Source organism: Giardia intestinalis, chromosome 3 (genome assembly GCF_000002435.2).
Source record: "Giardia intestinalis strain WB C6 chromosome 3, whole genome shotgun sequence".
In the NCBI taxonomy this organism is placed as follows: Eukaryota; Fornicata; order Diplomonadida; family Hexamitidae; genus Giardia; species Giardia duodenalis.
In genome coordinates, this window is record NC_051858.1 from 730,534 (window position 1) to 742,700 (window position 12,167).

At 52.8% G+C, this 12,167-nt stretch overlaps 6 protein-coding genes across 6 annotated transcripts; 4 read left to right on the top strand and 2 right to left on the bottom strand.

Annotated features, from left to right (window-relative positions):
* Positions 1 to 23: 23 nt before the first annotated feature.
* Positions 24 to 1,709, top strand: GL50803_00113655 (Superfamily II DNA and RNA helicase; the record flags this gene model as incomplete). Its single annotated transcript, XM_001704900.1, has 1 exon — positions 24 to 1,709. The coding sequence occupies one exon, from the start codon at positions 24 to 26 to the stop codon at positions 1,707 to 1,709; it is 1,686 nt and encodes a 561-aa protein (XP_001704952.1).
* Positions 1,710 to 1,712: 3 nt separating this feature from the next.
* Positions 1,713 to 3,623, bottom strand: GL50803_00113656 (Cysteine protease; the record flags this gene model as incomplete). The annotated part of the gene is made up of 1 exon (XM_001704901.1): positions 1,713 to 3,623. One exon carries the CDS (start codon positions 3,621 to 3,623, stop codon positions 1,713 to 1,715), a length of 1,911 nt encoding a protein of 636 aa, XP_001704953.1.
* Positions 3,624 to 3,676: 53 nt separating this feature from the next.
* On the bottom strand, positions 3,677 to 7,801 carry GL50803_0091099 (High cysteine membrane protein Group 2; the record flags this gene model as incomplete). The annotated part of the gene is made up of 1 exon (XM_001704902.1): positions 3,677 to 7,801. The coding sequence occupies one exon, from the start codon at positions 7,799 to 7,801 to the stop codon at positions 3,677 to 3,679; it is 4,125 nt and encodes a 1,374-aa protein (XP_001704954.1).
* A 158-nt stretch (positions 7,802 to 7,959) lies between these two features.
* On the top strand, positions 7,960 to 9,606 carry GL50803_0014375 (Asparaginyl-tRNA synthetase; the record flags this gene model as incomplete). The annotated part of the gene is made up of 1 exon (XM_001704907.1): positions 7,960 to 9,606. The coding sequence occupies one exon, from the start codon at positions 7,960 to 7,962 to the stop codon at positions 9,604 to 9,606; it is 1,647 nt and encodes a 548-aa protein (XP_001704959.1).
* A 70-nt stretch (positions 9,607 to 9,676) lies between these two features.
* On the top strand, positions 9,677 to 11,317 carry GL50803_0014374 (Serine palmitoyltransferase 2; the record flags this gene model as incomplete). Its single annotated transcript, XM_001704908.1, has 1 exon — positions 9,677 to 11,317. The coding sequence occupies one exon, from the start codon at positions 9,677 to 9,679 to the stop codon at positions 11,315 to 11,317; it is 1,641 nt and encodes a 546-aa protein (XP_001704960.1).
* Positions 11,318 to 11,354: 37 nt separating this feature from the next.
* On the top strand, positions 11,355 to 12,143 carry GL50803_007139 (Phosphopantetheine adenylyltransferase; the record flags this gene model as incomplete). Its single annotated transcript, XM_001704909.1, has 1 exon — positions 11,355 to 12,143. One exon carries the CDS (start codon positions 11,355 to 11,357, stop codon positions 12,141 to 12,143), a length of 789 nt encoding a protein of 262 aa, XP_001704961.1.
* Between the last annotated feature and the right edge of the window lie 24 nt (positions 12,144 to 12,167).

Genomic DNA, 12,167 nt, shown 5'->3' on the forward strand with positions numbered 1-12,167 from the left:
TCCTGGGTTCCAATTTAAATACTATGGACGACGTATGGGCGTGTAAGGCCGTTCCTCAGGCTTTTTTGGACAACTTAAAGAAGCTTGGATATACAGACCTCCTTCCTATCCAGCGGAGAGTCCTGGAGATATGGTTCAACGGAGCTATCCCCGAGAAGGCCGACGAAATCCGACGGATTATTTGCAGCTCAATGGCTAACAATATGTTCATTGCAAGTGCAACTGGATCTGGAAAGACACTCTCTGCCATCCTGCCCCTTGCTCTTGAGGCCTTTGCAGGATTAGACTTTGTAGCACTATTTGTGGTCCCAACAACCCACCTTCTTACTCAAATCTATCATTTACTTCTCAATCTCTTTCATGATGTGCCATCTGTGCGAATATTCCGAGCAATGGATTGTCTCGGCGCAACCCTTTACGAAGACCCCGCCCTTCTTCGACTAGATCCAGACATAGTAGCTGCTCTAAAGGAGCACCATGAGGTACTGGAAAGTACTGATACTAATACTTCCATGTTCATAGATGACCATCTGGTAAAACGATTTCTAGACTCCATCACGAAACAACTCGCTACAACGCTTCCCGACTTCAGAAATATCATTGAGTATGGAGAGGATAGGACATCGTACATCATCTGCGGTACCCCCGGGATCGTCTCTGCTCTTCTTACGGCAGTCAAGCCGGCCTCGGGCACAGGCATCGCCTCCCGTGGAGTAACCTCGTTCCTGAAGCTTCGGCACGTGGTGATAGACGAGGCAGACCACATCCTTCTCAACGACAACACGTCCTTCCTGGCGCTCATAAGGGAGTTCTTCGCTCAACGGAACTCCACGGCCGTCTTCCGCGTGCCTCTCTTCTTCGCCCAGCGACACCGCCTTGGGCTCCCGACGGACAGGTTTGTCTTCCTCTCTGCGACCATGAAGTACCGGGCAAGTCTGCTCGAGAACATGGGCCTCCACGGCGGGTGCATGGTGGACTTCGACGAGGGCCACGCGCGCCTTGCCCTCTCGCCCAACGTCGAACACTTCGTCGTCCAGCTCAAGCGGACCTACTCCGAGATAGACATCGCATACCTGGTCTTCAGGTTCCTCTGCAGCCCCGCCGGGTCCATCACCAACTCGAGGACCACCCTCCTGCCCTGCATCGTCTTCGTCAACTCCAGGCACACCGCGCAGCGCATCGCCCACCTGCTGTTCCTGATGATGATCAAGGTTTACAAGGAGCTCCGGTACAGGATAACGCTGGTGGCCCAGGGGCACGTCTTCCGGAGGCCGAACTTCGAGTCTGTTCCAGCCATCTCCAACGAGTCCCTCGAGGAACACCCTGCAACTATCGTCCTGGCAACTGATAACTTCGCCCGTGGGCTCGACCTTCCTGCGGTTCGCTCGGTGGTCAACTTCGAGCTTCCAGAGTCGCTGGCCACCCTCACCCACCGCGTGGGAAGGTGCGCGCGCGGCCTGAACAGCGGGGTCGCCATCTCAGTGCAGCGGAGCGAGGTCGAGTACAAGTTCGACACGCTGGTCAACTTCGATCCGAGCCGGGTCGTCTCCATAGACGAGGAGAGCCTCTGCGACTACCGGAGCACAGAGGGGCCGCGGCTGTCCGACTTCTCCATCGGGGACAGCGACGTGCTGGAGATCTCACGGAGGTTCAGCGAGAACATGGACGTCTACCTGACCACCCTCTACGACGAGGAGTTCGGGCGCTAGGCGCTACACGCCCTTGTGCGGAAGGTTCAGGTTGAGGGGGCTGTGGAAGATGTACTCCGGCGCGCAGAAGTAGTACTGCATGCAGTACCGGCCGAGGAAGAAGATGACGATGGCCAGGGCCCCCACCAGGACGTAGTTCCACGCGCTGACCTCGAGGGCCTCGCACATCGTGCCCCCGTGCGCGTCGACCGTGTCCAGCCCGTTCACGCACCGCTTGACCTTGCTGCTGAACGGGGAGGCGCGGACGGCGTCTGCGATGGCGACCTTCTGGGCCTCGTCGGGCGCGGAGAGGAAGAGCGGGTGGACGCCGTCGCGGTCGGGCCCGTAGAAGCGGGGCATCGTGTACTCGACGGTCAACTCGTGGCAGAGCGAGTTGGAGCCGCGGCCGATGTAGTAGTAGCCCGAGACGCCCCAGCCGGTCCCCCACGAGTTGCGCAGGATCCAGACGGGCCGGCCCTTGTGGGCCCCGTAGCCGACGAGCATGACCTGGTGGTTCGTGGTCGCGCGCACGCACTTGACGTCGGGGAAGACGCCGCCCTTGTAGAGGTTGAACGTCAGCGCAGAGGCGACGACGGACTCGTAGTCCTTGTCGATCGACGTGTCGACGCCGGACTCTGTGTGCATGGCCGCCGCGACCCCGACCCCGCGGGCCAGGACGTTCATGACGTTCCGCTCCCACTCGGCGAACTTCCCCTTGTCCATCTCCCCGACTATGGGTCCCGAGGCCGGCACGCCCTCGTTCCGCAGGATCTGGTAGACGCCGAACTTCTTGGGGGTGCCTGAGCCACCATTGACATCATACTCGTATTCATCGCTACCTGCAGCCCCAGAATTAGAAGAGCTGCCCTTCTTCTTCATCGGCATGGAGACGAAGGCAGGGTTGAAGTCTCCTATGTTGGTGCCCTGACACTTAGTACCATCGTCTGGGGCGGCCTTCTCGGGCGTCGCGTACTCCCTGTAGATGCACTCGGACTCCTTCGCGAGCTTGCTCAGCTTGTTGACGAAGTCTGCGATGGCGCGGAAGTAGTTCCCGCCGTTGCAGTAGTTCCCGCCGATGAGGTTGTCGAGGAGGAACTGGACGGAGAGGCGCAGGGTGGACGCGCTGTAGGACTTCCAGTTCTCGGGGATGTCGGTATACTCTTTCTCAGTACGATTTTGAACAGTTATCATTGTAGCGCAGTCAGTACTCTTCTGACTGTCATCCTGACTCGCAGGGGCCGAGCAGTTGCAGAAGTAGTTCGACGGAAAGGGCTGGGGATCGAGGTACTTCCCCCTCGTGTAGAGGTCTGCGTCGACGAGCATCAGGTTCTCGAGGACCTCGATGGTCGTGAACTCGTAGCAGGAGCCGCACAGGCCCTGGTCCTTCGCGCGGGTCACGAGGCCCACCTCGCGGAGGTCGACGGAGTGGGGGAGCGTCCGCTGCCTGTCTTTGACGTTCATGTCCCGCACGTCGACGAGGAAGAAGCTGTCCTGCTTCTTGTTCTTGTCGTCAGCGTTGGCACTCTGTGAATTAGCTTGAGTGTCTCCCTTCAGGTCCGGCCCCAGTTCGTATGCATCGACGTTGCAACCCTCATACTTATTGGTTTTATTAGTCCATTTGCACGCATCTGCAGCTGCGCCCCACTCGCCACCCCCCAGTGACCGGGGCGGGAGGAGGCCGGCGCGCGGGTGGCGGTCCATCCGGGACGTGATCCCGAAGGTGACGTGCTCGTGGCCCTCCCGGCGGAGCCTGCGGAGGTGCTCGAGGTGCATGCAGAAGTTCCGCTCCGCCTCCAGCCGGTCCCCGGGCGTGTCGTAGGCCTTCCCGTAGAGGCCGACGAAGCGCTCGAAGGCATGCTCGCACGCCATGTGGATGCTGAACGGGTCCCGCTCGGCCGACGCCGCGCAGAGGAAAGACAAGGTAAGCAGCAACATCCGGTCCTTTTTTGGGCCGCGGGTAGGTTAGCCGTGTGCGGGACTTGCACACCCTACCGGGCGGGCGTCCTGTGACACCTGGCCGCAGACAGGAAGAGGAGCCCGAAGAAGACGGCCGTGCTCGCCGTCACCCCCGCCACGGCCCCGATGTTCCTCACACGACAGTCACACATATCCCCGTGGTAGCCCTCGGCACAGACACAGGCGTCCTTGTAGCACTCCCCGTGCCCTGTGCACACACTCCCAGCCAGACGGGTGTTCAGGCACTTCTTGCTGGCGCACAGCTGGCCATGGGGGACCGCGTCCTCGTCGCACTGGCACGCAAGGGCGGCTGGAGCGTCCCCGACAATCCTCCCCGAACCCCCACAGACCAGTCGCGTCTTGTTGGCGTATAGCTTCACCAGATTGTGGGGCGCACAGGCCCCATCGACGGCCGTCATGCCCTTGTCGCAGAGGTCGCAGTGCCTTCCAACGTAGCCCGGGTTGCACTGACAGGTCCATGCACCCGTAGCGTTCTGTACACACGTCCCGCCCCTCGCCTTGGGCGTCCAGTTGCAGGCAGCCCCGTTCTTCACGCACTGGGCGTGCACGCACGTGCTGTTCAGCATCACGAAGTCGTCCTCACACTTGCACAAGTACTCTCCATCACTGTACAGGCATTCTCCGTGCGGGCACACAAGACCCGTGTCCGAAACACACCCCGCCGGGGCGCACCCGTGGTCCGGAATGTGCTTGAATGGCGGCACACACAGACACTGGTGCCTCGCCGTGGAGTGGTCCAGTCGGCAGAGCAGAGAGCTCGTCAGGTTTGCCACGAAGCCGTCGGCGAAGATCGTGCTATTGTTGTTTCTGATGCTCTTATCAAGCATGTGGGGGTATCCGCAGAGCCGCTCTCCAACGACGCACTCGGTCGGGTAGCACAGCCCTTCCAGAGGAGAGTAGTCCTGGGGACAGGTGCCGTTGGAGGGGTGTACGTTGACCACGCGCAGCGCAGCCTCTGGCGCTGTGTGCTGCTGGCCCTGCGTCTCCTTCTTCTGATCCGCTCTAGCTGCGGCGTTCTGGGAGTCAGACGAGCCCGCGGGTTCGTGGTGGAGCATCCGTCCAGGCAGGTGCTTGCGGGTTGTCTTGGCTGTTGGCGTCGGCTGCTGATGTTGCGCGTCAGTGGGAAGGCTGCTGCCCTCGAGAGAAGCGGCACTCTCGCACGCAGACCCGGAGAACCCTGCATTACAGATGCAGCCATCTCTGTGACAAACTCCGTGACCACTGCATGCTAAGGCACTGCCTTCTGCAAAGCAAGAATCTGGTTGGCAGGTCCTTTCTGGGGTCGCTCCATGATGGACGCAGACGCACTGCCACTTCCCAAGGATTTTTGTGCATACTCCCGCGCCATTGCATTCTGCTGTGCTGTTATCATGTCTGATTGTCAAGCAGTGTTCGGGAGTGCAGTGCCCGTCGTCTGTGGCTACCGACCCGTGGACACAGGTTGAGCAGAGAGCCCCCGTGTAGAGCTCCTTGCATGCGCATTGAAATTTATGTACCACATTATCAGATTGAGAAAGGAAATGTATATGTGCCTCTGTACTGTAAATTGGATAGCTGGTTCTATTAGTCAATGCTACACAGTCTCCGTGGCCAGAGCACTCGGTAAGTTCCCCAAGCTTGTTCTTTGCAACACATAACCTAGGGACACATCTCTCCTCTATCTTCCTGAAGTCCTGTTTGCAGTGGCAGGAGTGCACCTTGTTGATTTCACGGCACTCGCCGTAGGGACAGTAGACTCCAGAGACGTTGCATGCCTTGGGAACACAGCCGTAAAGCTTCTCCTGGTTCATGGTTGGAAGGAAGACATACCCAGGATCACAGACACACTTGAACTCGTTCTGAATCTTGGAGCAAGTACCGTGACCTCCACAAATGGCCGGGGAAGGGAGGCTCGAGATGCAGGCGTTAGGAACACAGGCGCCAGCCACAAAAGTCTCACCAGGCAAGCACACTATAGAGATTGTTTCGCAGTACTCTCCCTTGACATTTGGGTCACACACACATATGCCTTTAGAGTTGCAGTACCCAGCATTAGAGCAAATCTTGGTAGGATCCACCGGGTTTACGCAGCTCTGCATTGTGCACGTGTTACCGACAACTATCGAGGCGGGATTACAAAGGCAGACATACTCATAATTGTCTGCACCCTCCTCGACAAGGTGATAAGAGCATTGTCCATGTCCACCACAGACAAGAAGGCTAGGATTGTGGGAGGACGCAGGCATAAGGCACTCAGGTGGATAACAACGATCATCAATTAACATAGCCTGCGATGAACAATGCTCACAGTGAGTTCCTGTATAAGCAGGCTCACAAGCGCAGCCATAGACCATGGTATTCCCAGAGATGCCCTTCTTAATACATTTTCCTGCATTCCTGTTGCAAATGGAATTCCCAAAAGTTACACAAGAAGCGCTAACACAAATTATACCTTCGTGCTCTTCCACCTGAAGGCCAATGAACCCAGGGTCGCATTGACAAAAGGGCTTGGCACCTGCAGTAATACATTTTCCGTTTTCACAAACAGCATTAGTGATAGGATCAATACATGCTGGATGGACACACCCATGTCCGAGCACGAACTGAAAGTCACCTCGGCAGAGACATTTATAGACAGGAAGGCCAGATGTTTCATTGTAAACCAATGTGTCTACACAGTCCCCCAACCCGTTGCAGATACTACCATCGGTGACACAAGCTTCGGGTATACAGCTTCCTTGGACATCAAGAGTCCCAAAAGGGCATGATATTAGATTGAGCTCGCACGAAAAACCTCCATACCCAACATCGCAAACACATGTACCTCCCTTGCAGTATCCATGGTTGTTACAGATTACATTTGGAGTTGAAGCGTTGAAGCAAAAGGTAGAATAGCAACGATTTTTGTAAGGAATGGCTCCTGGACTGCAGTGACACTTGTAATCTAGATAGCTGTTGCTCTTTAGGCTGGATGAGGCTTCACACACTCCAAACCCATCACAGACTAAAAGAGAGGAATTGTAATTATCCGGTATCTCTCGAAAGCGAACAATTTGTTGCGCTACATTACTCACAGCATATGACAAACAGTTCACGGAAATGCACCTCCCTTGGCTGTCCTCTTCTGCCTGCACAAATACAAATCCTGAGTTACAGCTACTGCATTTTATACCACCAAAATTATTGTTACATAGACAGGTATCATTTATGCACAGTCCTCTATTGTGGCAAATGACCAGTCCTTCGTCTGAAATGGAGCTAACACACGATTGGCTTATGCACGTGCCATCAGAAGCTTGTACATATCCAGGGGAACATACACACTCATAATTCTTGGCTGCCTCTAAGAGAACACAGTTTCCATGTGGGCAAACAGCTCCGTCCTTAATGCATTCCATTGGGACACAAAGGTCTGAGCCAACGGTCTCAAAGCCCTTGTTGCATAGACACTTTGGCTTCTTTCCGTCAACGCAGCGCCCATTTGACCCACACACAAGCCCGCGGGACAGGCACTCATCTGGAAAGCAGTCAGATCCTATACGAGTATAACCTTCATCACAGAAAACTAGTGGCTTTTCTAAAGTGCACAATGCGCCATTATGGCCTTTGTAACAAACACACTTCATGTTTAAACAGACGCCATTGCCACCACAGATTTCACCGGTTTGTGAAATGCAGGATTGATGGATGCAGACACTGCCCATGTGTAGGTATCCTGGCTTGGTGCAATTACAACTGTAATGCCCGTTGTCCAGAAGAATTGGGTGGCCTCCTCCGCCACAAACTTGAGAAAGGCTAATGTCTGTCGGATGCTTTATAGTACATAAGATAGGAACACACACATTATCAAGTAACATAGCTGTTTTAGGGTTGCAGGATTCACAATGCTCGCCAAGATGGAGCAAGTCACAGACACAACCCATCCTGCCATTATCTTTATTGACGCAAGCACCACCGTTATTACAAATGCCTACCTCTGTTTTACAAGCTAGATCGTAGCAGAGACCCGGGCCAGGGCTATAGAAACCATCGTAACAGGTACAACCCAGCCTGATGCCATCCTGCTCTTCACAAACGCCATGGTTGCTACATACAACTCCATCGCTAGTGCATGGATCATTTGAGAGGAATGCAGATAATAAAGTCAACGCCAGCATGAGTGCTAATACTGATTTGCCAAGTTATCTCGTATTTTATTTTTAAGCAGTGTGGGGTATAGCTAGATCGGTATCTTGGCAGAAGCCTTGTTCCATTTACTTGATTGACCTACACGAAGAAGTGGTCAACGCTTAGTCATTGTAAAACGAAAAATAAAATGGCAGACACTAAGAAAGCTCGTCAAGAGGACGACTGCATGGACGAGGATGTCAGCCATCCATACTACGCCGCATACAAGAACGAAATACAGGCTGAGCTCGATGAGATAGCAACTATGCGGCAGGAGGATGGGAGTGAGTTGCCAAATAAGCGTGTGAAGAAGCTCATCAAGACCATACATGCGAAATACAAGAAGCTCTACACAGCCACAAAGCAAGAAGAAAGGTCTGCCGATCAGCAGCGTCAGACAGAAGCACACCTTGCTGAGCTTCCCGAGCGCATGGAGCCGTACACGGGTCTGGCAAAGCGTTTAAGAGTTAGGGACTTTCCTTATTACAAGGCAGTTGACAAGCCTGTTGTTGTGTGTGGTTGGTGCCACCGTGTGCGCGTCTCTTCTCCCAAACTTGCTTTCGTGGTACTTAGAGACGGGACCGGATACTGTCAACTGGTTCTTAACGAGGCCTGCATGGGTACTCGTAGGACTCAGACACTTCTGCGCACAGAGGCCGCTGTCAAAGCTGTAGGAATTCTTGTCGCTGATACGCGCGCACAAGGCGGCTACGAAATTCAGTGTCTCTACTTTGACATTATTGGTCCGTCATCTGGAGAGTTTGAAACGCGGATCACCCCAGAGTCTGGTCCCGATGCTCGTGCCAGAGAGCGCCATCTCATTCACCGAGGCGAACATGGGTCTGCAATTTTGAAAGCAAGGGGCCGGATTCTAAGGGCCTTCCGCAACCACTTCTACTTCAAAGGCTGGACAGAGGTTACTCCACCAACAATAGTCAACACCGAATGCGAAGGAGGCTCTAGTCTGTTCAAAGTGGACTTTTATGGAGAAGACGCATACCTTACCCAGTCCTCACAGCTTTATCTGGAGAGCGTCATTTCTGCCCTTGGGGATGTCTATTGCATCTTGCCTTCATTCAGAGCAGAGAAATCGAACACAAGGAGACACCTTTCCGAATTTACACATCTTGAAACAGAGCACCCGTTCATTACGTTTTCGGAGCTCTTGGGGATAATTGAGGATTTCGTGATCTCTGTTGTCACTGAGCTGAAAAATGACAAGCAATTCTATCCCCTTGTCCAGTTCCTTAATGGTGACAACTTTGACAAGATTGCCTCAAGCTTGAAGAAACCCTTTAAACGTATGAGGCACAGTGAAGGAATAGACTGGCTGAATGATCACGGAATTACCAAGGAGGACGGTACAGCATTCACTTATGATGACGACATTCCAGAAGCCCAGGAGAGGAAAATGATCGATGCCATAGGAGAACCGGTTTTCCTTACACACTTTCCAGCACATCTGAAGTCCTTTTACATGGCACGCTGCAGTGATGATCCCTCTTCCCCAGACTACCTTCTCACGGAAAGTGTCGACTTACTCGTTCCCACTGTTGGCGAAATTGTCGGGGGGAGTATGCGTAAGTGGACGTACGAAGACACATACAAGGCCTGTGTTGATGCAGGGCTCCCCATTAAGCGCTACTACTGGTATCTTGATTCACGCAAATTCGGTGGCTGTCCTCACGGCGGAATGGGCCTGGGTCTGGAAAGGTTCATTTGCTGGTTACTAGGAATCTATACTGTTAGGGACACAGTTCTTTACCCTCGTGCGCCGGGTCTCATTGAGCCGTGAAGCTTGTGTAAACCAGATTGTTTCTACAGCTGTTAGCTGTTGATTCGCAGCCGTGAATGCCTGTATTAAAATGCTGTCGCTGTATGCTAAGTTCCTTAATACGACGGAGTACATTCCCCCTTTGTCACAGTTTGCTGCAATCTTTGTATTTGGGAGCCTTATTCTCATGGAGGCCTTAAACTTGGTGAAGCTCCGCTTGGTGTCTAGGTCTTCACGTGCGCAGGTTGTGCATAAAGCTGCCAACTTGATAAAAGCAAGTTCTCACGTGGTGTATGACAACTATCCAGAGATTGAGCTAAGTGCAGCGAAGTTAACAGGCCTTCACCCAGTGCCGTACAAAGCTACTGCAAAAGATGGTGACCTGGCAGGCGTAATTCATGACAGCAGTGGCAAGTTCGGGATCACCATGAAAGACTTCCAAGCACTGTACTTTATCTCCTCCTACAGTCGCATTCGGGGATGCTTTCACAGAGAGTGTGTGGGCCTTCCTGGGGCCGCCGTTAGTTTGAGGGAAGACGATGGAAGCGTATCTGAGTGCATCAATCTGGGAAGCTACAATTATCTCAACTTCAGCCAAACAACCTATAAGATTGAAAGCATCAGAGAAACAATGCAAACATATGGCATCAGCTGGTGTTACAAAGGGGCCCTAGCGACTTCTGCGCTACAAGTGTGCCTAGAACAACATCTGAGTGAGTTCTTGGGTACGGACGCGTGCATTGTCCATTCAATGGGGTTCGACACCAATGCAATGGCGATCCCGTGTATCTGTCGAAGCACAAATGAAGGCGGGACAGTACTGATTTGTGACTCATTAAACCACGCTTCACTTGTTTCTGGCGCTAATCTGGCCAAGCGAACTGTCGGTGCTACAGTAGAAGTGTTCACACACAATGATTTTGAAGAGCTGCGTGTGCTCTTAGATAAGTACCAGGGGCGGGACGTGGTGGTTATTGTAGAGGGCCTCTATTCCATGGATGGAGATATCCTCGAACTTCCACGGTTCTTAGAGTTACGAAAATGTTATGCATTTCGACTCTTTGTTGACGAAGCTCATTCAATTGGCTGTCTTGGGCCCACCGGAAGAGGGGTCAGTGATTACTATAACATGCACGGCAGTATAGACATCCAAATGGGAACGTTTACTAAGTCGTTTGCAGCCGTGGGAGGATATATAGCGGGTCCAGTAGGGCTGATAGATAAAATTCGTCGCGAGGTTATACACTACAATGCCTGTGCACTGATTCCACCGTATTGCGCAATCCAAATCCAGAATGCCCTAGCTGAGCTATTACAGGATAGAGCGCGACTTCTTCAGTTGAGGAAGAATAGCATTATGTTTCGAAGTGGGTTGAAGGAGATTGGATACATTGTTTACGGCACATATGACTCCCCCGTTATCCCCGTTCTACTATACAACCCTGTAAAGTTAAAGCCTGTGGCCGATGAGCTTCGTCGTCGTGGAATAGCAATTGTAGTTGTGGGATATCCAGCCGTGCCTCTTGTATCGAGTCGCATACGCTTCTGCATTTCATCAGGACACACGGAGGAGCAGCTAAGGCAGGTCTTATGCCACATGAAGCAGATTGCTCACCTGTACTGCTTAAGACATGGTCATCAGAAAGGGAAAAACCAACTGATAGAGATGTGCAAGGGAATCTTGAGCCCACCAATACATCCTCTAGCCGAGACTGAAAGGGAGAAGACGTAGCTCAAGACACTTCTTTTGCAGCTTAAAATGAAATTAGATGAGCTACACTGTCCACATTGTTCAAGAATTCAATCCAGAGACGCTTCCCGATCTTCCACACATTGGCAAATCTGCAGTAGTTTGCTTAGGAGGTTCTTTTGACAGGATTCATAGAGGCCACCTGCTACTCTTGGCTGTCGCTGTAGCTTGTGTAGAGAAGGGCGGAACAATTCTGGTCGGAATCGTAGACGGCCCTCTACTGACTCGGAAGCTCTATGGCAACATGGTTAGGGATTACGAGCATAGACGACGGGACGTCCACCAAATTCTTAATGGTTTTATTTCTTTACGCGAGGATCTCTTAGATAAAGTAGATGACGAAATAGACAAAAGTGACGCGAATATAGAGTGTCCAGAGTACGAGAGTGAGTCTAGCAGGGGTGGTAGCATAACTGCCAGAACTCCTCGGGCCATGTACACCGCTGGATCTAATACTCCGATAAGGCCTGGAAGCAGCTATCTACCATATGCAACAACATATTGCAGCACAATGAGCCGAACTATCCCTAAGGGGTTTCAATCCAACGTTAACTTGAAGCTCTTGCGGATCACCGACCCTTATGGGCCATCCATAACGAGTGCACTGGATAACGGAATCCTTGTCGTTTCAACAGAAACTATTTTGGGTGGCCACATGGTTAACGTAGAACGTTTACAACGAGGCTTTAAGCCTGTGGCGCTTGCTGTCGTACCTTTGCTCCGAGATAGAGATGGAGAGAAGGTTAGTTCCACAAAAATCCGAGAAGAGGAAAGCATGTCTGATTCATTTGCTGACCGCGCAAGCTGAAGCGGCTCGAACAAGTCAATAAAG